The sequence below is a fragment of the Colobus angolensis genome, unplaced genomic scaffold, assembly GCF_000951035.1.
Source record: "Colobus angolensis palliatus isolate OR3802 unplaced genomic scaffold, Cang.pa_1.0 Scaffold104, whole genome shotgun sequence".
Taxonomy (NCBI): Eukaryota; Metazoa; Chordata; class Mammalia; order Primates; family Cercopithecidae; genus Colobus; species Colobus angolensis.
In genome coordinates, this window is record NW_012111364.1 from 8,701,394 (window position 1) to 8,726,808 (window position 25,415).

The following is a 25,415-nucleotide window of genomic DNA, read 5'->3' on the forward strand; positions in this document are numbered from 1 at the left end:
TTTTTTTTTTTTTTTTGCATTGTATGTATTACAGAAGTTAGAAACAAACACCTGGATCAATTGTAAACATAATCCTGAAGTACAGTATTTTCCATAGGACAAAACACAGCAAGACATTTTCTGTTTAGACAGGCAACTTTTTGATATAGAGCTTATTTATACTGAAGAATCTGGAACAAAACACAGGACACAGTACTAATCTGTCAAACATACTATGAAATGCATAGTCTCCACTTAAAATGCTGAATGACACACACATTTTGCAAGCATTACTGCTTTCCACAAAAACTGCTGAATAGGAGTTCCGTCCCTGCCAAGATCAGTGTTTAAGAGATACTTTATGATGCTGATAAGTATTGGTGGTGGTGGTGGTGTTCAGGAAGTTTGTCACTCCATGCAGATAGATGTCTGAAATCTTGTTCCTAATCCATGGAACATAGGGTGGAGGCCAGCTCCCCCTTTTTTAGATGATCACATAGTTCTGAGCAGAGATGTGGTCCTCACCCTGCAGTTCCTGCAGAAGCTGCTGCTGCTGGGATGGCTGCTGGGCAGAGGCCTCCATGGAGCCCGCTGTGCTGGTGTCATCGGAAAGAGATGTAAATGAAACCCGGGATGAGAGCTGCTCAACGGTCAGAGCTGCCAAAGCTGAGCTCTGGCCAGAGTTAGGAGAGTTCTTGAGCATAAGGTCAGAAGCAGGTAAGAGGGGGCCTAGAAGTTTTACAGGACAGAAAGCTGATCCGGTTGGGATGAAATTAACCTTGTTTTTGTCAGGACATGAAAAGAGAGGGGCCGAGATAGGCTGACGAGACCTAAAACCATAAAACAAAATTAGATTTATAATCACGAACACAGAACAAGTTAAGCATTTTCTGAATTAACTGGAGTTCTCTAAAACAGCTAAAATGTAAATGGCAGGAGATGGGTTAAGTGTATACAGAGGGATAAACATCTTCCATAGCACAAGTCAGTTGGCAGACTATTCATGCACACAGCACGGAAGTGGTATTTGAGACAAAAGGATTTTCAAAAGAACCAGGAAGACAAATAGAGATCATTAGTTTGCTTTTAATCATTTAGGAAGGTAGAAAAAGTCTGCTATATTATAACTGAAGATTATGCAAAGTTAGAATGACCTTTTCTGTTAAGAAAAAGTACACCGGAGGCAGGGGGCATTAGTCCATCATGTATTTAGTTTTAAACACTTCCTCCTTTTTTCTTTCTAGATAGATCTCCACTAGTACAGATGGGGGGTGGAGTGGCGAGGGGAGAGTTTCAGTGGTCTCCCAAAAAGCCAGTCAGTTCAACAGAGGTTGGGTCCACAAGCCCTTCCTCTCCTCCTGTTCCCAGGAGCTAAGCCACCAGCTCCTGCAAGATGGGTCCTTCTAAATTGCAAGAGCACTGCACCCTCCACTAGGCACCGGCACTGGAACAAAGGCATGAGTGCATCCAAGAACCACACAGTCTTCTGAGCTACTCTGCCCAGTGTTTACAGCATGAACCTCTTTTTCTAATTTCATTTCTAACTTACACATATTAAAATTTCATTAAGAAAACCCCTTGTGAACAGAAAGTCTGAATAAGCAAGCTAGATGCGGCTATAGGGCGGCTATAGGGAAGGAGACTAATCTCCTTCCGGCTTGTGGAGTACACTGTCTTTAAGCTAGTCACACATGGATATTAACTTTACTCCTAAAGTCTCTTTGTTAGCCATCTAAATTAAGAGTTCTTGAAATGACAATTCTTAATGATTAAAAATAGATCTTTCAGGTAGTAAGAATAAGTTTCCAAGTTTCTTTGTATTGGCTTATACATTTCCAGCATACAGACTCCAATTCTCCTTCAGTAAGATCTCTCTTGCCTATTCAATTCTCTTTACATAATTTGCTTTTGAAACACATTATCAGCTGGATAGAGTAGTTGATTCATATGTAATCAACTGGTCTCAGTAAAAAGCTTTACAGCTTTGCAGATCCCAGCTGACAGAAAAGACATTACTTACGCCATTTCCTCAAAGACCTTCACTCGCTCACATCCCTCTGGGGGCTCCCGTTTGAACATGTAGCTGTTGTTTGGTTTGGGAGATGAAGCATACTTGGGTAACGGTGAGCTACTCCCACTGTCTGTAAATTTAAAGCAGTTATATTAACTAGTGATTGAAAGCTCTTTTAAATTAAATTTGATTTCCAAACAAACAGCCTTTTGCACAATTTATCCACTACTGCCCCTATGCTTTGACCACAGTCTCCTTTATTGCAAAGCTATTTCTTATACCCTGTGTAGTACATTTCTTCTAAATAAAAACTTCAATGCAACAGTAATCTGCCATACCACAGAACATAAAAAGAAGGACATTTTGGTCCAGAAAACTGCATTTTGAATACAACAGAGCTGTAATCCTGAAAACAAATATGTTATTTATTATGTATTTCAAGAATGCAACTGACGGGGCAATGTGCTTAAGTCATACAGAAGAATAAAACAGATTATAATGATACAGGGTTCTCTACATGCCTTGTCACTGCCCAACCAATTTAACAAAAATGAGTAATATTCATTACAAAAGTTCTTAGCAGAAAAGTTCTTTTTGCTAAATATCATGAATAACACGTATGCAGGGGAAAAAACAAGCTTATAAAATGTCTCTTTCTACCTACCCAGCATAAAAAACATAATTTGCTGGGAATTTTACCTTTAAAATGTTTATAATAAAAGGGCTGTTTCAGCAGAATTTGTATTTTTGCTACTAGAAGACATGAGAAATCTCCAAACATCTCTACCTAACAGGTTTTCTTCGTATTTCTGGCCAAAAAGAAAATGGTCTATTCATGAAAAGCCATAAAACCCATATGCAATTTCTCCCTTTCCTACCTGGCAAGAGATTTTGGAAATTCAAATCCACTAAAATGTGTCATTATTTCTGTAAGATGCCAAGCTGTAAAGTCAGTAACATGTTTGTATACAATAGTCCTATTTAAACAAATTCTGACTTAATGCAAACCAATCCCCACTGCTAAAATACTTAGCACATGATCTATTGAAATGTATTATTTTCATCTATTTGAAAGACAGCACCAGTATCATAATTATGTACATCCCAATTTTGGTAAGTTGCTTTAGTGTAGAATACAGGACACAGTCCAATATTCAGAAACTGAGTAATAAGAATGTTTTATCATCATTAATGAAGTTATAATACACACTTAGGAAGAAGGCCTTTGATGCACACTAATACTTGTTAGTCTTGTGAATGCAGATTTATGCTTATATTTCTGGCTGGGAAACCACTGTCTGCAAAATAATAAGATTACACTATTGGGAAAGCTAGAAAACCACACAGTTTCTCTATCATTATTATGCATGATCCTACAGAGCAGGCACCAAATAGCCTCTTGGAAAAAATTAAGTCTCAGAATGAAATTTGGTTTCTTCATATACTTCATATATTCAGATTTGAGAATTTTCTTAAGTTTAATATTTATCCTATATCTTGCATGAACAAATGGGAGGGAGGAGGAGGAATAGGATTGTCTCTCTTAGCCTGATACAAAGCATAACTAGCCTGATTGGAGGTCTGAATTTGCTGCTTTATTTAAGCGAGGCTAGACAAGACTGGTCCATGATTAAAAAATAAAAATAAAAAATACCTCAAATTTGGTGTAATATAAAAAATATGGCTTGACCTTACCTTACTATGTAAACAGCAACAAACCAGGCAAAGGAAATATATGAGATCAAAAATATAAGTTAAGTAGGATAGATACCCCATTCTTCACGATGTGTGTATTTCACACTACATACGTGTATCAAAACATCTCATGTATCCCATAAATATATACACCTACTATGTATCCACAGAAATTTAAAAAATAAAATTAAAAAATACAAGTAGATATGGCATGAGATGCCTCCATGGAGATTACCGCTGGACATAACTTAGCCTACAGGGCACAAGCAGCATCAGCCTCAAACCATGGGCTTGATGCCATCAGCAGTCATGTCAGTAGTTAAGGATCCACCCTATTATCACGTAAGGAAAGTCATCTTGGCCACAGTTAGTCTTCTGTGTTCTTTTTGTTACTACATCATCAGGCCTATCACATTCTTTCTCTCACTATTTTACTGATGGTTTCAAAGGACTTTCTCGTAACTGAAGGCTACATGTGAGTTGGATAATCTATCTGCAAAACTGATTATCTTCCTGTTAATCTAGAATGAAGTCATTTTCTTCTTAAAATATTTCTAATTTCAGAGGCTGTAAGTCAATTTTTTAACAGAGTTTTACCCTCTTAAACATATTTTGCTTTTTATATACTGCTATCCTAGACAGACAGTATTCAGTGTTATTATATCTTTCTGCCTTTTCAATAAAAATTGTTTTTTTAAAATTATGTATTTAACATTAGGTGGTCTGGAAAGGCAAAGCTTGAAAAGAAAAAAATTTTGAGACTATAAACAAATATTTGCTAAATCTGGAGTTTTTCCTTCAGGTTAAGTATGCAATTGGAGAGACTGTAAAGAGGGGTCAGGGAATGCAGACATCTAGTCTGGGGCTTTAGCTCTTGTTGTATAGTTTTGTGTTACCTGGAATATAATCACCTCTCTGGATTTCTATATAATTAAAGGAACTGCCATTCATGAACTCTAAAATTCTGTGATCTTTAATAGTTCTGACATACAAAGACGACATATTTTACATATGTATTTTTTCTTGCCTTACAAAGTGGCATGCTTTAAAAACAACCCATATGACCAACCTATGCTACTCATTCCAGACTTGAAAAATATTACTATTCATTTAAACCTCTGTGTTGAATTTAATAGCCACATTTCAATAACAGAACATTGTAAGTATAAATATGCCTGCTCAGGAGATTCAAGATGAGAAGTCTCATGGTAATCTTAATTCGGTCTCTTTTGTTACCAGTAACGGTAAGTTTTCTCATTCTGGTATCTCGGACAATAATATAGGATCATAACTAGAAATACAATTGAGATTAGGTTAAATGTTACTTTATGACTTTTAACATCATAGCCAATGTCAGAAAGATTAAATGCAGTGAATATATTTACATATTTCTATATTCACATCTCATTTTTATATATAACAATCACTCAACTCTGAAAATCAAGAATATGGAAAAATGTGATTGCTGTTTTATAACAGATCACACATATGCATTTGTACCACATTTACCATTAAAATACAAGTAGCTTATCAAATACTTTTAAACATATGATAATGAATTAAAGCTTAGAAAAATTAGAGAAGTTATTAAAGTTTGGAATTTCATATAGAAACAATATTAAACTACATGTACTTGTATGGCTTGAGTTTTCTGAATTTCTTCTGACTTTTATTATATCTGGTATATTGTGGGGCCCACAATTCTTGTACACAAAATTGTACATTTGGTCGTACCATTGCACTTCAGCCTGGGTGACAGTGAGACCCCATCTCAAAAAAATATATATCACATATATAAAGGTTGATTCATTTATGCAGGTAGTATGTAAAATCTCTGCCATGGTTCTATTCTAGCCCTAAGTCTATAGATGTGCATTATCTCTATCACATTACTTTATCAAATTAAGTAAAATTAATTCTAAAACAAGCAATAATAGAATAGTGGTTCTAACCAGAGTTTCTTTCACATTAGACTTACCAGTTGCTTTAAAAAGATCAATGTCTAGACCTCATTCCTGAAAGATTCTGATTTAATTAGTCTGGGGAGGAGCCAAGCATTGCCTTGGGGTGGGGAGGTGGGGGTAAAGCTCCCAAGTGCGCCTGAAGCACAGCCATATCTGAGAACCAATCATGAAATGGTTAAGAACATTAGTTTGGAGTGAGGCCACCTGACTTCTTCCCAGGCCTAGGTGCATGGCATAGGGTAAGTCTGATCCCTCTGTTTTTTGATCTATAAAATAGAAAATACCACTGACATGACAGCTGTGAAAACTGTATGTAAAAGGATTAGGATAAGGGCTGGGTGAGGTGGCTCACGCCTGTCACCTCAACATTTTAGGCAGGCTGAGGCGGGAGGATCACCTGAGGCCAGGAGTTTGAGACCACCTGGTCAACATGGTGAAACCCTCTCTACAAAAAAAACAAAAAACAAAACCCAAAACCAAAAGACAAAAAAAGGATTAGGATAGTTCCTGAAACACAGTAAGCTCTGAATATTATTATTATTATAGTAAAAAGTAACACATCATTTCTAATCTGAAAATTAAAAATGAACCATTCAAAAATTAAGTGCCTATTCTGCTCCCTCTTGACAGAAGAGAGTAAAGGAAATGTTTTTAATAGATTTGTGTACTCCACTCAGGTACAAACAGATAAAATTTTGTTTCTGAGACAGAAGCATAATAATATCTGGAGTACCAGGTTGTCCAGGTTTATAACTGCCTGGAATGAACTCTGCCAGTTCAAGATGGCATCCTTTAGTGTAAAGAGATCTATCATTCTGAAATTAAAATCAATGCTTAAAGCATGCAGATTCTATAGACTACTATGCAAAGAAAATACTTTTATAGTATATGCAGCAATAATCAGTAGAATGTAATTCTTATTCTATCTTTCCCAGGTAATGGACTAGGAAAGTGAGTACACTGTTCAACCAACACTTTACCCAATGACATACTAAAGCATAAAATTAGCCAAAAGAGTTAAATTAGAAATATGATTGACTAAATAGTACTTAAACAAAATTACTACTCTAGTGTTAAAATACACTTATTCTGCTTCAGGAAATGAAATTATCAACTATAATGGGATTTGAAGGCCTAAAGAAATCAGGAGAAACACACAATTGTATATCATTTCTTGGCAATAAACTTTAAGAATCAGGTTGTATTATCAATTGTATTAAAAAGCCTGTATTTTCAGTTAACTCCAAGACCAACTTGGAAACTTACAAGTAAGGAGAACATTTGGCTTTTACAAAGAGCCTCTAAGGTTTTTCTAAAATTCCAAGTTAACACCTTGTGAGAATGCTAAAGAATTGTAATGAACAAAGACATCAGTTATATGTAAGACCTCCTCTAGATCAGCATTCAGCAAAGAGTAAAGGGGAAAAATGACATGAGAACCTTTTGTTACTTACACTTAGAAACTTTGTTTCAAATCAGATTGTTTTTTAATAACTGGGACTCAACTTACATTCCAAGGCCCATTAATTAAATATTTATTATATGTAGGAGGTATTTTATATTTTGTAATCACTTATCATTCCATAAGTATTAATTAAATTGATACCAACTTACAAAACTAAGCCAAAAAATTACTCTTTAGTTTTTGTGTAATCCAAGTAAGTACAGTGCTTCCTTCCACAACATAATCTTGATATGCAGAACAACAGTGCTAACCATTATTGTTGATAGGCTAACTACTCACTCTAAATCTGATATGACAATTAAAAATGAAAACAAGTCACTTTTAATCTGATATGACAGTTAAAACTGAAAATGGTCCTCAAACCAATTTATAGACTAAAATAATGATTCTTACAAATCTTATTGGTAAAACTAAACAAATTGGATTACACAAAATATTTTGTATCTTGTACAAAAGTAGGTATCTCAAGAAAATCACTATAATACAATCTTAATTTTTATATTGTCAAGTTTATTAAATGGCAAAATTTCCAGGAACATCAGTTGTTTAAAAAACAACTGAAATCACATTGTTCATGTTAAACTGCTCCTAAGGTATCCTACAACTGTGGTCTCCCAATAAGAGAGGCATGACACAATCTGCTGATGTGTAGGGAAAAAAAATCAGTGCAATATACATATTTACCTTTTATCTTTAAAAACAAGTAAATTTTACTAACATTTAGGGAAAAAAAACCACTGGAACTTCTAATAAAATTTTCACTACAATTTTAAATGTTCACTTAAATATTTACTGAGCATTCACTATGTTCCAAAGAGTAGGCAAAGCAAAATGCTATCAATGTTACCAGTGCAATATTAGATAAAATTTAGTATTTCCTCTTTTAAAAAAAAATCTTGCTAAAGGGAAATGATCTTATAATGTCTTTAGGCAGAAACCAACATGGAATCTTAAACATCATTATAGTCACCTTAAAGTCTATTCCATCTCCAATATTTACTACCTTATTAATGATGGTAATCATTTCCACATCTCCCATGCTGGAACTTCATAAGAACTTTGCTGTTATCCTGATTTCCTCCTCCTCCCTCACCTCATACAGCTAATCAGCCACCAAATGCTGTTGACTCTTCTTCAGCCCCTTTCCTCCAGTTCCTCTGACCTTGCTATGCCTCCTCATCTTTGCCCTATACCTGTGGTCTCCCAATTAAGAGGCATGAAACAATCTGCCGACATGTAGGAAAAAATATCAGCAATTAAATATATTTATTTTTACATTTATACATACTTTTTATCTTTTAAAACAAGTAAACTAACAGTTTGTAGAATGAATTATACACATATGTCACCTAGAAATATATAAACTTTTATTAGGGGTACAGATTCAAAATTGCTAACAAGGGTATGGAATAAATGAAGTTTGAAAATCACAAGACTAGACTATTAACATGGCTACTTATCTTGTCCTCCTACTGCCTCTACTTCTGTGTCAACGTGAGTTATAGTTCTTAAATGTGAAGCTGGTCATATCCTTTAGCTGACAAAGGATCTTTCCTTGGCTTTTCATTTCTCTTAGCAAAGCTTACAGGAGCCCTTATGAAACAGTGAACTTTCTAACTCTCCAGTCAAACTGTTTTCTACTCTCCACCATTCACCCCATACCCCAACCGTGCAATATCTTACTGTTCTCTACACACTGGGCCCTTTCACAGCTGAATGCCCATGTAAAGACTATTCCTTCTGCAAAGGCAGCAAGATGTAGTATCAGGTTCCTACAGAATATCTTTGTTGGCAGCTAGATGCCATGGAAGTTAGCTAGGTTACTTAATTTCTCTAACCCTCAGATTCTGGGACCTTTAAATAATGACCGTGTCACCGACCTATAGGACTGTGGTGATACTGTTGGAAATAATACAAATAAAATCACCTGAACACATTTAATCATCATAGCAATTCTATGAGGCAGGTATCCCCAATTTATAGGTGAGGAAATTGAGATACATAGATTGAGTAGCTTGTCCAAGGGCACATAATTAAGTGGTAGGGCAGGGATTCAACCTGGCTGCCCCAGAGTCAATGTTCATTATTGTTAGGCTATCTGTTTCACTAAGTTTGGATCTATCTCCACTCCAGTGTCTTCATTAGGGATGTGAGGAGATGACCAGATGAATCAAGTTCTTTCCAATCTAACATTCTGTTTCTAATTAAAGGCTTATAGCTCAGCCAAGAGCTTCATTGGGTCTGCCTTCTGTCAGTGTCACAAAGAGATAGTGTAAGGAGCGGTCCCTATGAGTTGATACTTCTCAGAGGAACACAAAAGATAATGGGGGAGGAAAAATCCAACAGATTCCCTTTTCCTTGAACCTAGTTGACACCTATTATTTTCCACCCAGTTACTATCAGAGTTTACTGGTTACCAGCAAGACCAACAGCAAGAAGGGGAAGATGAGACAGTTTTGGCAGTTACTTCCTTTCCCCTTATTTCAACAACAAATTTGAACTTCATGGCCTCTTTCCCACCAAGAGCCTATCACTAAATTTAGCATAATCTTAGTTTAATTACTCTTGGTTTTTATTTTTATGAAGAGTATCACACACTCTTCATGAACATTAAAAGCCTAACATAAAATTTAACAATTCAAAGAAAACACATTTTCAACATAGCTATAAAAACATATCCGTTAAAAAATGGACATATCATGAAGAAAGGTCTTAACACTCAAAAAAATCTCCATTAAGCACTATATCGTGTTAGGCACTAGTTTACTGACAGTAAAGCAATGATCAAAATATGGTCATTTATTCTTGTTGGAGCTGACATCATGGTAAATAGATAAGCGATTAAATGAAACATATATGCAGGTATGTTAAAAATTTTTGATTTGCTTATATTCTAAACTGAGCAATAATGGCTAAAACTGAGTTGTATACCTAAGTAGTTTTGAATTATGAATAACTCATAGACAGCTATCACAGTATCCGCCATTGGTACAGTTGTTAACATTTTCAGAAAGAAGGGACAAGAGCATTTACTGGATACTTATTTTGTGCTGTTAGACACTGGAATGTATGTATCTTAAGATGCTGTCTTGAAAGATAGGTAAAATGACTTTAGGGACATAATTCTAGAATAGATCAATTTTAACCTATAGACTAACTCCTTTGTTGGAATAATATCTTTATACTCTGTAATTTTACCACCAAAAGGTTCCTCTAGGATAATAAGCATCATAGAACCATATCAAGAGAATATTTTGATAAACACATCCAGGTTCAAAAGCAGTGATTTTTCAAGGTGTGGTAGCTCAAAGAAGTGTACCCGTCATATCTGGTTTTACAATATAAACCCCCAAAAGAAAAGTGCCATAAAATCTTGGCTGATTACCTAAAAAATAGAGGGTTAAAGCATAGTAAGGGCACAGGTCAAAAAAAGGTCAAGAAATAGAACCCTAGAGATAAATACAAGTATGTTAAAATGTATGTATAAAGGAATAGGAAGATGCCAAAAGCAGTCTGTTTCAAAAGTCTGCCTAGGGTCAAGCCTAGACCCTGGAAAGACAAAATAATACTTTTTTTTCTCCTAAGCCCCTCCAAGGGGGGCTCAGTCCTAACACTAAAAGTTTAGCAATATGAATATTTACGAGTTAAGTCACAGAATGAGTTAAATAGGCTTATATGCATTGGCTTGGGAAACTCTATCCACATAGTGTACATTGTTCCTTCAGGAAAATATAGCTTAAATTACAAGTAATCAATTTATGGACTCTTGGAATACAACTCTCAGTAGTTGGCCTGAATAAAATGATTCCATTTATTTCATGATTATAATAATCAATGTTTCCACAATATCCTGCAAAACTGCAGAATTTTATAACTGCATAAGTGAACTGTGCCAAAGATCAATGATAAGTAGCTGACTGAAGTCTACATTTTGTGGCTTGCCCAGCACCAGTTTGGCTACCATCAAGCAATGCTGGCAGAGCTGCTTAAGAAACTAATATTCTGACCCTGCCATCTGTATTACATAAATGGCTATTTTTGTTTCTTGCATTTTATTTTGGGTATGATAATGTGGAAGAATGTAAGCTACCTCTGAGGGTACATTCTGATGATGTCAAGATGAGTGCTCTTATTCTGGATCTCCGAATTCTCCACACAGAGAAGAGCAGTAGTAGTTCCTATGGCTATTAGTTAGCCTGGAAACTTTATACATGTGACCAGTGTGACCAAGTTGCCTTCAATCTTTAGGTTACTGGAAAAATCCAGTAAAAAATCAAAACAAAACACCAAAAACCCATTCACTTGAAACAAGTCTCTCAACAGTTCAAACTTTCTTGACAGAGTGTTTTTGTCCTGGCATTGCAATCCACACAGGCAAAGAAAAAAACCAATGTGCGATGCAACTAAAATTATTTTATAGGTCTCAAATGATACATAATTCATAGCAAATAGATGTTAGGAACACACAAAAATAACATTAGCAAAGTCAGAAAAAGACTATGTATATAAAACGAATACTAGAAAAATAATCAGCTCACCAGCACATCCCTCATTAGGGCAGCTATTCACTACAGCTATCCCTCTCCCCTCCATGTCTATCCAGGCTCCTATATATGTCTGAACTAGTTACTCTACCACAGAACAAATCTCTCTACAGCAACTGCAGAATATGTAGGTACTCCAAATCAAATCAATTCTAATTGACTTCAAAATTATAGAATTCATTCTGTTTTCATAATGATGAAAAGCTCTAGGAAAGCTATACAGCTTCCTTTTATGTCGCTAATAAACAAAACATCAATTTATGATTTGTTGTAGAAAACATACATTATAGGAAATAATTAGTATCTTTTTTTGAGATGGGAGTCTTGTTCTGTTGCCCAGGCTGGAATGCAGTGACGTGATCTTGGTTTGCTGCAACCTCCACCTCCCAAGTTCAACTGATCCTCTTGTCTCAGCCTCTTGATTAGCTGGGGCTGAAGCTGCATGCCACCACACCCGACTAACTTTTTGTATTTTTAGTAGAGACGGGGTTTCACTATGTTGGCCAGGCTGGTCTTTAACTCCTGACCTCAAGTGAGCTGCCCGCCTTGGCCTCCCAAAGTGCTAGGATCACAGAAATAATTAGTATTTTTTAAAAACAGCAAAACCCAGAGTTTGGGCTTTACATGAAGAAGAAATGAGTCAGAAACTAGCCTACAGTTTGAATGACGTAACATATTAGTTCCAGAAATTGTACAATTTCTGGACAACTCCTTCCTTTATACTTTTAGTATTCTAAACATCATTGTCTAATAGTGTATTATTTGTTTCCATTCCTAATTACTCCCTACTAGACTATAAATTCCTTAAAGACAGATACCACATCTTTTTTTTTTTTTTTTGAGACGGAGTCTCGCTCTGTCACCCAGGCTGGAGTGCAGTGGCCGGATCTCAGGTCACTGCAAGCTCTGCCTCCCGGGTTTATGCCATTCTCCTGCCTCAGCCTCCCGAGTAGCTGGGACTACAGGCGCCCGCCACCTCGCCCGGCTAGTTTTTTTGTATTTTTTTAGTAGAGATGGGGTTTCACGGTGTTAGCCAGGATGGTCTCGATCTCCTGACCTCGTGATCCACCCGTCTCGGCCTCCCAAAGTGCTGGGATTACAGGCTTGAGCCACAGCGCCCAGCCGATACCACATCTTAATCGTCTCTATTTCTCCACTCTCTAGTACAATATCTGACATACAATAAACGCTCAACAAGTGTTCCTTAAATAAACTAGAAGTATAACCTCAGTTGAAATATATAAATTTCAACTCCCAATTCTAAAATACCTATGTGTGCATACTTACATATATAAAAGGGATAGGTGCTATTTTCATTTTCTCTTTATAATATTTGATTTGTTTGAGAACTAGAAACCTTGTATTGCATAACAGAGGGCTACACAGTATTCCAGGGAGTAGTAACATCAACTTGATCTTAATCACAAAATAATGCCTCTCAGCTAAATATGGTAGATATTATGAAACTGATGTCATAGGGCTTTAATTCTCAAACTGAGGTGATCTTGTAGAAAACACAGAAATGTCTTAAATAATTCTGAAACCCATTCTATGTTTATAAGTTCTAAAGAGATTTTTAAAAAATCACTATTAAGCAACATTCATCACCACTAATTGTTTGCTATGTGCCAAAAAGTTGTGCTATGCATTTTGCTATATCTCATGTAACCCCAATGATGATATGAGGTAGGTATTATTACCCTATTTACTAAGAAATATTTTTTAACTATTAGGAAAAAACCTTAGCTTTAGAGATGATCTGAACCAATATTCTCATTTTACGTATTAAACAAACAAAAAAAAAGGGGTTGGGTATAAAGAAGTTAGTGTTATGCAGGCATATATCTGGTATGTAAGAACAAAAGGACATAGAGGAAAATATACCAACAAAGGCAAACTTAGGAAAAGGTCTAATCTGTCTAAGAAATGGTCAGAATTAATATTGTTAGATAATTGACACAAACTAGGCCAGAGAAGGTGATTTTGACTAAGCTGTGGAAGTTAAATAATTGATATTTTTTCCTGAAACTATTAGGGAAACTAACAGGTGATAATAAAGGTGATTATTTTTATAGCAGCAGCTACCATTCATTAAATCCTTGAGAATTAATGCAGGTTTTATGTCCAAACCTTCACAGGATTTTCAAATGCATTCCTATGGTCCCAAAGCCAATGCTACTCTTAACTTCTATGTTATAACGTCTCCTGCAAAAGACCCTGGCAGGAGAGTGACATGATTATACCTTCTCATAATAAAATAGATTATACATCTTTAGGAAAAAGAGCTATTACATATTAAAGAACACGCACTGTTTGAAACTTATGATGTAAGTGAAGACCTGTGAGCTACAGAAACCACTATTCACTGAGAGGCCCTGAAGGCAATCTCACAACTAGTTAACCAAAATGGAACTCATCTACCATCTTCTCAATACATTTTCTTTTTGGTTCAGCATCTCTCAATTATCCACAGTATTAAAGAAAACAGAACTCCAGAATTAACTGTCTAGCTGTACTACCACCATTATTTCTACTTTTCATTTTTACCCCAGGTACATGTGTTAAGTAGCAAAAGTGGCCAACCTGAACTGTACTTATCCTTTCTACTGGCATAACAAAGAATATGAGTTTGGAATCAAGACAGACTTGTTTCTCCATTTACCACCTACACAACCTAAATCAAGTTACTATTATCAATTCCATTTGCTTTCAAAACAAACATTCCTACTGGAAGCAAGATGTTTTATTGTGAAACATCCACATTAAAAGGTTGTGAGGAAATGATTAAAGGTGTTTATTCTCACAGTATGCTTCAGTGAAATAAAAATTTCCTAGTCTTACATTTTAAGACATGGAGACTTCCCACGTGAAGCCAAGAGATATCTGGTACTATATTCAATATATCCTTAATGAAGGAAGGGGGTCCACAAGGCCTTCAATAATGAAAGAGTCAACAAGAAAGGGGAGAACTGTTAAGATCTACCCACATATAAAAGCAGAGGACAAAATCCAAAGTAGCTTCCACTTAACATCTAAGAAGAGTTACATATAATAAGTAAAAGAAGTCAGACACAAATAATATATACCACATTATTCAATTTGTATGAGTCTAGTAACAAGGGAAACTAAATTATAGTGATGGAAGTCAGCGAAGTGGTTACTTTCAAGTGGAGAGAGGAAGGATGCTATTGGGGAAGAGGTGCAAGGAGCCTTGTGGGATAATAAAAATCTTCTATATCTATACTTGACCTAGGTAGTGGTTTCATGAGCACACACATGTAAAAATTCATTTGGCTGAGCACTTATGATCTGGGCATTTTACATACAACAACACATCAATCATAGGGGATGGGGTCAATTCAGAACAAGGCCCGTAAAACTCCTAAGATTTTATAACCATATAACTTTGTATAGTTTTACATTTTTGTTGCCATTGACCTATTTCTCTATGGTGACAAGCAGTGAATTTGTTATAAACATAAGTTCAGTGTTTCTTTGCAAGTAGGTAGGAAGGTAGAAGCTGGGCAGTCTACATGGCCTTCTGTAGCTAGGTCTTAGGGGGCTAGAAACAGAAAGAACCCAGGGAGTGTTGGACGACAAGTGGTGGTAGACACAATGATAGAAGAACATGGAGAGATAGTTGGGCTTGATAGGAAATAAGAATCCCAGAGGGTCTCAACAGTTAATAATTTATCTACATACTATAATATAATCCCTGATGTCCTGTAGGTACTCACTGAGCTTTATAAACTTGGTTAAAAATACACTCTTTTCCAACAGAATTTTTAGAAATGATTTCCTCACAAATCAATCTGATTCTAAAATCTACCTTTAAGCTTGAGAAACATAAACTTTACCATAACCATCATCCGCTCTGGACAATACCAAGGAAAAGACCTATGTATTATATGAAGTTGTACACACTCCATTTTATGGCTTTCATTAGCTGTTAGAACCACGCGCTGTGCTTCTCTGACACATTTATGGAAGATGTTTGTTAGAGTCACAAAGAAGGGGGTATGTGAAACCAATGAACAAACAAACCTAGATTAACCAATCTTTGACAACGTCACCACTCAACAAAAGAAAAAAAAAAAGGATGTAATGGTCTAAGACAAGGTATAATGAGCAAGGCCCCATAACAAACCCTCTAAGTGGACGATTCCATTCTTACCTTTATCACGATCATAGAGCAAATCTTCTGTTGAGCAAGGGCTACCATCCTGGGATTCCGGGGGACAAAAAGGGGAGATACAGGGTGAATGACTGCTGCAGCTACTGCTGCGCTCCTGGACAGAAGGAGTCTGAGTGTCAATGCTGCGAGTACTACTGCTCCGGTAATGAGCAGGGAGTGGAGCTCTTCGACCATCTGGTATGTCCAATGGCTGTAAGAGGAATACCATTAAACATCCAAATGCTGGTGCATACATTCATCTACATAGAAAGCGCATGGTATTTCCTTTGATTTCCTATTCCACCACTACTGACCCAATTTATTCTTCAAAGGCTAAAGACCAAGCTTGTATCTTAAGCTAATTTCTATATATGTCACCTTTATTGAACTAAACATTTCTTTTAAAACAAATTGTTGGCCTTAAAAATTCCATAGCTCACTGTATGTACCTGTAGGTCAGCACATCCCACAAAACTCTTCAAGGACAGCAGGAGTCCTGTGCCTGGTACTACTCCTGGCACATGGCAGATATTCAGTAAACATTTGCTGAATGAATTAACAAAGCTAAAAAAAAAACTCACTTTGACTTGCTTGTAAGAAAAAGTGAAATCTCAAATTCACAGGTACAGATTTTTCTGTTTGTTCTTCCTTCCTATTTTAATTTTTTAAAGCTCATGAACAGAACTATAGTTTCTATTTCCTTTGCAAATGATCCAAAATTTCTAATAAAGAGACTTATTCTATTAGTAATCAATAGAGGTTATTAATGTAACTCAGAAGAATTTTAATATTAGAAAAATTTGGATATAAAATTATACTAATTTGGTATCCAGCTAAGTAGGACTACTCATAATTTTCCTTAGTTTGAATACCTTGTTCTCAGTAGCTGAAAGAGAAAAAAGGAAACCATCATAGAGGCATATATTTTGGACCTGAGGGTACCTCAGAGCTCACTGGTCCATTGTTTTGTTTTCACAAATGAGGAACCTATAGTTCAGTGACACAGCTAATTAAGTGGCATCAGAGATGCTGCTGCAGTGGGATCTTTCTACTTTACTACTCCGCTTCTGTAAAAATACATCTTACTCCATATTCTTCATTTGTGTGCTAACAAAGTGAGGTTAACAAGTAAAATTCTCTATATTAAGTTACTATATAATTGAAAATATTTGCTGTTATTAAACACACAGGATTGCAATGCTAGGGAAAAGAACCAATATGCTGTTAATTTATTTATAACTTATTTTCACTATTTATTGTGTCTACTGCTCTTACTCTGATCATTGTCATTTCAGAGATTTTAGAAATACTGTCAAGAGGGGAAATGAAGGAAGGTAAAATCAGGTGAGATTCAAAACCTATCAATATTTTCTATACCAAACAAGTGAAGGCTGAAATCCGAAACTTTGCAAATGAAAACTTCGTTTAGAGTTCTGCCCCTGCTGCCCCTGGACTGGAGAAGAAACAAAGAGGCTGAGGGCTTTACTTGCACTGCTAGCATGACATACTCACCATACAGAGAGGAGCCCATCTCCTCCCTGTGAGCCCTCGGCACCCCACCTTTCATCTGGTGGGGCTCCTGGCTCAGGCCCGCAGCACAGCTGCCCCACCCCCTGGCTGAACATCCTGGTAGCAGCGGATCTGTGTTTCTGAAGTGGAGGTCCCAGACGCAACCGAAAGACCCTCTGCCATTGCCACTGCAGTGGTACTCCCCTTGCTACCCTTGGACTAGGAAAGGAGCAAAGACCCTGAGTGCTTTAACCACACCTCCAGCAAGCTGCCACTGCCCTAAGAAGAGGTCAGTCTGTCTCCCCCAGGATCCCCCCAGCTTGAGCCCACAACACAGCTGTCCTACTCCAAGCCAATCATACTGACTGGCAGCAGTTATGCATTTCTCTGGGGTGGACCCCAGGGACGAGTGAAAGGCCCTCTGCCATAGCCACTGCCAAGGTCCCTTCCCCTGCTGCCTCCAAGCTGAGAGAGAACATAAAGCCTTAGCTCACCCCAGGGCTGAAGCCTGGGAGTGCCAAGTCGAGATCTGCAGCCAGCACTTGAGTGGGAGAGGAGCCCACACTTTCAGAGCACTGAGAGGGAGCACAGCTGCAATCATGAGGAAATACAGAAGAGCCACGTGGCTGAGCAAGAGCTTACCTACTGGCCATTACGCTTAAGGGCCATCAAACTTCAATCACAGTGCAAACTTCAATACAAAAAATACTTTGCTAATAAACCCTCCTGTGAAACTAAAGACAATAACTCAGCTACAAATAAAAACCTTGTACAATGCCTCAGACTCTAAAAACATCCAGAAAAGTCAACCAACTGTACAAATTATGCCACGGTTGAAGGAACATTAGCCCACACAGGCGAGAAAGAACCAGTGCAAGAACTCTGGCAACTCAGAAAGCCACAGTGTCTTCTTTCCTCCCAATGACCATACTAGTTCCCCAACAAAGGTTCTTAAACAAGTTGGAATGGCTGAAATGACAGAAAGATAGAATTCAGAATATAGAAATGAAGGTCATCAAGATTCAGAAGAAAGCCAAAACCCAATCCAAGGAATCTAATGATTACCGTAAAATAATACAGGAGCTGTTTGATGAAATGGCCATTATAAGAAGGAACCAAACTGATTAGAGAGTTGAAAAACACACTACAAGACTTTCATAATGCAATCCCAAATATTAATAGCAGAATAGACCAAGCTGAGGAAAGAATCTCAGAGCTTGAAGACTGGTTCTCTGAACTAAGTCAGACGAAATTTTTCTTCCCTTTTTTTTTTTTTTCTTTTTGAGATGGAGTTTTGCTCTTGTTGCCAGGCTGGAGTGCAATGGCACAATCTCGGCTCACTGCAACCTCCACCTCCTGGGTTCAAGAGATTCTCTTCCCTCAGCCTCCTGAGTAGCTGGGATTATAGGTGCCCACCACCATGACTGGCTAATGTTTTGTAATTTTGGTACAGATGGGGTTTCACCACGTTGGCCAGCCTGGTCTTGAACTTCTGACCTCAGGTGATCCACCTGCCTTCGCATCCCAAAGTGCTGGGATAACAGGCATAAGCCACCATGCCTGGCCAAAAAAAATTTTTTTAATGAATAACAGAGAATGAACAAAGCCTCTGAGAAATATTGTACTATGTAAAGAGACTAAATCCACGATGCACTGGCATCACTAAAAGCGATGAGGAGAAAGCAAGCAACTTAGAAACCGTATTTCAGGATATTGTCCATAAAAATGTCCCCAACCTCACTAAAGAGGCCAACATTCAAATTCAGGAAATGCAGAGAACCCCTGCAAAATACTATACAAGAAGACCATTCCCAAGACACATAATCATCAGATTCTCCAAGGTTGGAATGAAAGAAAAAATGTTAAAGGCAGCTAGAGAGAATAGGCAGGTCACCTACAAAGGGAACCCCATGAGGCCAACAGCAGACCTTTTAGCCAAAATCTTGCAAGCCAAAAGAGATTGGGAGCCTATATTCAGCACTATTAAAGAAAAAATTTCTAAGCGAGAAGTGCATATCCAGTCAAACTAAGCACATAAGCAAAGGACAAATAAGATCCTTTTCAGACAAGCAAACGGTAAGAGAATTCATTACTACCAGACCTGCTTTACAAGAGATCCTGAAAGGAGTGCTAAATCTGGAAAGGAAAGAACATTATCAGCCACTACAAAAACACAATTAAGTACACAGTACAGTGACACTACAAAGCAACTACACAATGAAGTCTGCATAATAACCAGCTAACAACACAATGAAGGATCAAATCTGCACATATCAATATTAACCTTCAATGTAAATGGATTGAATGTCCTAATTAAAAGGCACAAACTGGCAAGCTGCATAAAGAAGCAAGACTAAACGGTAGGCGTCTTCAAGAGACCAGGCTCACATGCAAAGACACCCATGGGGTCAAAATAAAGGGATGGAGAAAAATCTACCAACCAAATGGAAAACTGAAAAAAGCAAGGTTGCTATTCTAATTTCAGACAAAACAGACTTTATAACAACAAATATCAAAAAAGACAAAGAAGGGCAGTATATAATGGTAAAGGGTTCAATTCAACAGGAAGTCCTAACTATCCTAAATATACAGGCACCCAACACAGGAGCACCCAGATTCATAAACCAAGTTCTTAGAGACCTGCAAACAGACTTAGATGCCCACAAAATAATAGTGGGAAACTTCAACATCCCACTGCCAGTATTAGCCAGATTGCTGAGGTAGAAAATTAACAGAGATGTTCAGGACCTGAACTCAACACTTGACCAAATGAATCGAATAGACATCTACAGAACTCTTCAACCCAAAACAATAGAATATACATTCTTCTCATTACCACATGGCACATAGTATAAAAACAACCACACCAATGGACATAGAACAATCCTCTACAAATTAAAAAAACTGAAATCATGCCAACCATACTTCTGGACCACAGTACAATAAAAACTGAAATCAATACTAAGAAAATTGCTGAAAACCATATAATTACATGGAAATTAAACAATCTGCTTCTGACTGGCATTTGGGTAAACCATGAAATTAAGGCAGAAATCAAGGAAGTCTTTGAAACTATGGGAACAAAGATACAACATACTAGATTCCATGGGACATAGCTAAAGCAGTGTTAAGAGGGAAATTCACAGCTCTCAAAGTCCACATAAAAAAAAAATCAGATGTCAGATAACAACTTAACATCACATCTAGAGGAACTAGAGAAACAAAAGCAAACCAACTCCAAAGCCAGCAGAAGACAAGAAATAACAAAAATCAGAGCTGACCTGAAAGAAACTGAGATGCAAAAAAAACATAAAAAAGATTAACAAATCCCTGAGTTAATTCTTTGAAAGAATAAGTGAGAGAGACTGCTAGCTAGACTAATAAAGAAAAAAAGATCCAAATAAACAAAATCAGAAATGACAAAGGGGACAGTACCATTGACTCCACAGAAATATAAAAAACCCTCAGAGACTACCATGAACACCTCTATGCGTACAAGCTGGAAAACACAGAAAAAACAGGTAAATTCCTGGAAACATACAAACTCCCAAGACTGAACCAGGAAGAGAGAATCCCTGAACAGAACAATAATGAGTTCTGAAATTGAGTCTGTAATAAAAAGCCTACCAACCAGAAAGAGCTCTGAACCACATGGATCCACAGCCAAATTCTACCAGATGTATAAAGAAGAGCTAGTACCATTCCTACCGAAACTATTCAAAAAACTTGATGGGGAGGGACTTCTCCTTAACTCATTCTATAAGGACAACATCATCCTGATACCAAAATCTGGCAGAGACACAACAATGACAACAAAAACTTCAGGTGAATATCCTTGATAAAAATAGATGCAAAAATCCTCAACAAAATACTAGTAAACCAAATCCAGCAGCAGATCAAAAAGTGAATCCACCAGGACCAAGCAGACTTTATCCCTGGGATGCAATGTTGGTTCAACATATGCATATCAATAAATGTGATTCATCAAATACAAGTAAAAACGGAAACCACATAATTATCTTAATAGATGTAGAAATGGCTTTCAATAAAATCCAACATCCCTTCATGTTAAAAACCTCCAACAAACTAGGCACTGAAGGAACATACTTCAAGATAATAAGAGCCATCTAAGAAAAACCCACAGCCAATGTCATACCGAATGGGCAAAAGCTGGAAGCATTCCCTTGAAAACTGTAATGAAACAAGAATGCCCTCTCTCACCACTCCTGTTCAACATAGTACTGGAAGTCCTGGCCGGAGCAATCAAGCAAGAGAAAGAAATAAAAGACAGCCAAACAGGAAGAGTAAAGGCACATGATCCCTGGTTGCAGACAATATGATTCTATACTTAGAAAATCCCATAATCTCTGCCCAAAAGCTCCTTGATCCGATAAACAACTTCAGCAAAGTATTTATTAAGAAACAAAACGTACAAAAATCAGTAGCATCTCTACATACTAACAATATCAAAGCTGAGAGCCAAATGAAGAACACAATCTCATTCACAATAGCCATAAAAAGAATAAACTACCTAGGAATACAGCTATCTAGGGAAGGGAAAGATCTCTAGAATGAGAATTATAAACCACTGCTCAATGAAATTAGAAATGACAATATCAGATGGAAAAACATTCCATGCTCATGAATAGGAAGTATAAATATTGTTAAAATGGCCATACTAGCGCGGTGGCTCATCCTCGTAATCCTAGCACTTTGGGGGGCCGAGGTGGGCAGATCACGCAGTCAAGTGATCAAGGCCATCCTGGCCAACACAATGAAACCCCGTCTCTACTAAAATATAAAATAATAATAATAATAATTAGCTGGGCATGGTGGCACACGCTTGTAGTCCCAGCTGCTCAGGAGGCTGAGGCAGGGGAATTGTTGGAACCTGGGAGGTGGAGGTTGCAGTGAGCCGAGATCATGCCACTGCACTTCAGCCTGGCGACTGAGCGGCAAGACTGTCTCCAAAAAAAAAAAAACAAAACCCAAAAAAGCCATACTGTCCAAAGCAATTTCCAGATTCATTGCTGTTCCCATCAAATTTCCAATGATGTTCCTCACAGAATTAGAAAAATCTATTTTAAAATTCATATAGAACCAAAAAGGAGCCTGAATAGCCAAAGTAGTCCTAGGCAAGAAGAACACAGCTGCAGGCAACACATGACCTGACTTCATACTATACTACAAGGATATAGTAACCAAAACATGGTACTGGTACAAAAGCAGACATATAGACCAATGGAACAGAAGAGAGAGCCCAGAAATAATACTGCACACCTATAACCATCTGTTCTTTGACAAAGTTGAGAAAAATAAGCAATGGCGAAAGGACTCCCTATTCAATAAATGGTGCTGGGATAATTGGCTAGCCATATGCAGAAGACTGAAACTGGATACCTTCCTTACACCATATACAAAAATCAACTCAAGATGGATCAAAGATTTAAATATAAAACCTGAAACTATAAAAACACTGGAAGATAACCTAGGAATTAAAATTCTGGACACAGGACCTGGCAAAGATTTCATAAGAAAGATGCCAAAAGCAACTGCAACAAAACCAAAAATTGACAAATGGGACCTAACTAAACTAAAGAGCTTTTGCACAACAAGAGTTTTCAACAACAGAGTACACAGACAACCTACATAATGGGAGAAAATGTTTGCAAACTATGCATCTGACAAAGGTCTAATATCCAGAATCTAAGAAATGAAAACAAATGAACAGCAAAAAACAAAGAATCCCATTAAAAAGTGGGCAAATGGCCAGGTGTGATGGCTCATGCCTGTAATTATAATCCCAGCACTTTGGGAGGCCAAGGCAAGAGGATTCTTGAGCTCTGGAGTTTGAGACAAGCCTGGACAAATTAGCAAGACCTTGCCTGTACTAAAAAAAAAAAAAAAAAAAAAAAAAAAAAAAGTCGGGCGTGGCAGCATGCACCTGCCGTCCCAGCCATTTGGGAGGCTGAGGCAGGAGAATCACTTGAACCCGGGAGACGGAAGTTGCAGTGAGTCAAGACTGCGCCATTGCATGCCAACCTGGGCAACACAGTGAGACTCCGTCACCAAAAAACCCAAAACTAAACAAAAAAGCCAAAAAAACAGATGTTGGCAAGTTTGTGGAGAAAAGGGAATGCTTATACACCGCTGGTGGGAATGTAAATAAGTTTAGCCACTGTGGAAAGCACTGTGGTGATTTCTCAAAGAACTCAAAGCAGAATTACCATTCAACTTAGCAATCCCATTATTGAGTATACACCCAAAGAAATATAAATTGCTCTACCATAAAGACACAAGAATGCACATGTTCATCACAGCACTGTTTACAATAAGAAACATACAGAATCAACCTAAATGCCCATCAGTGGTAGACTGGATAAAGAAAATGTGGTACATATATACTATGGAATACTATGCAGCCATAAAAAGAATAAGATCATGTCCTTTGCAGCAACATGGATGGTGCTAAAGGCCATTATCCTAAGTAAACTAACACAGGAACAGAAAACCAAATACTATACATATTCTTACTTACAAATGGGAAGTAAACATTGAGTACATATAGATACAAAGAAGGGAACAACAGATATCAGGGCCTACTTGAGGGTAGAGGATGGGAATAGGGTGAGGATTGAAAAATTACCTCATCAGGTAGTATGCTTATTACCCGGGTGGTGAAATAATCTGTGCACCAAATTCCCGTGACATACAATTTACCTATATTACAAACCTGCACATGTACCTTTGAACCTAAAAAGTTAAAAAACTTCATTTGTCTACAGTATGCTGCTAAACAAAAACTATACCAACTTCACAACAATAACTATTCTACTCTAAAGATAATTTTTAATTATTTATATACCAATTCATTTTATAAACCAAAAAATGTGAACAAGTTGTCTGGTTAACTATGTTGGAATACTGACATAGTTAACCAGACAATTTTCCTTTTTTGGCTACTGGCCAGTTCATGGTGATATTTTGATTAATTAAAACTTTGAGGTACACTTAATCATAAATCTAAAACTTTTAAAAATTATAAGTTTGTAGGTTATCCCAGAAAATTTCTGATATGGCTACAATTGAAGTATGGCTTATTTAAAAGCAGAAGTACCTTACCAAGTTTTTTATTTTAGTATAGTTTTGCTTTTTAAGGATGTTTTTAAGGAATCAGCAAATATGTGAATTATCTCATCCTCTAAAAATTAGACCAAAAGTTTACATCCTTACATTACTGTTCTTAAACTTTACTTGATGTGTAAAGAAAACAGTTTAATGGGCTGGGCACAGTGGCTCATGCCTATAATCCAAGGACTTTGGGAGGCCAAGGTGGGCGGATCATTTGAGGTGAGGAGTTCAAAACCAGCATGGCCAACATGGTAAAACCCTGTCTCTACTAAAAATACAAAAATCAGCTGGGCATTGTGGTGTGTGCCTGTAATCCCAGCTATTCAGGAGGCTGAAGTGGGAGAATCACTTGAACCTGGGAGGCAGAGGTTGCAGTGAACTGAGATTGTGCCACTGCACTCCAGTCTGGGCAACAGAACGAGACCCTGTCTCAAAAAAAGAAAAGAGTTCAATGGTAAACAGGGATGCCATGATGTCCGAAGAGTTCCTTGATGTTGTAATATATTACATATTACATTTATATATATGTAATATATTACATATACATAATATATGTATTACATATACATTTATATATATGTTGTAATATATATAAAATTATAAACTTAACATGAAATGTTGAAGGAGAGTAAAACAGTACAACCTTTTGGGAGGGTAATTCTGGCAATATTCAAGATTTTAAATGTACAAATGCTACGACCTAGCAATTTCACTGCCAATTTTAAAATGGGGAAAAAGACCTTAAAAAAACATTTCTCCAATGAGAATATACAAATGACCACTAAAGGCTGGGTGCGGTGGCTCATGCCTGTAATCCTAGCATTTTGGGAGGCCGAGGCGGGTGGATGACGAGGTCAGGAGATCCAGACCATCCTGGCTAACATGGTGAAACCATGTCTCTACTAAAAATACAAAAAAATTAGCCAGGCCTGGCGGCAGGCGC

General features: G+C 37.1%; 1 protein-coding gene across 1 annotated transcript in view; it reads right to left on the minus strand.

The window, feature by feature from the left end:
* Positions 1–6: 6 nt before the first annotated feature.
* GLCCI1 (glucocorticoid induced 1) overlaps positions 7–25,415 on the minus strand; it is a 155,200-nt gene continuing 129,791 nt past the window's right edge. The window contains exons 10-12 of the mRNA XM_011943520.1: positions 15,833–16,043; positions 2,000–2,120; positions 7–809 (exon numbers count right to left, since the gene is read on the minus strand). Coding sequence (XP_011798910.1) covers positions 464–809; positions 2,000–2,120; positions 15,833–16,043 — 678 coding nt within the window. The 3' untranslated portion in view covers positions 7–463. The remainder of the gene's footprint in view (positions 810–1,999; positions 2,121–15,832; positions 16,044–25,415) is intronic.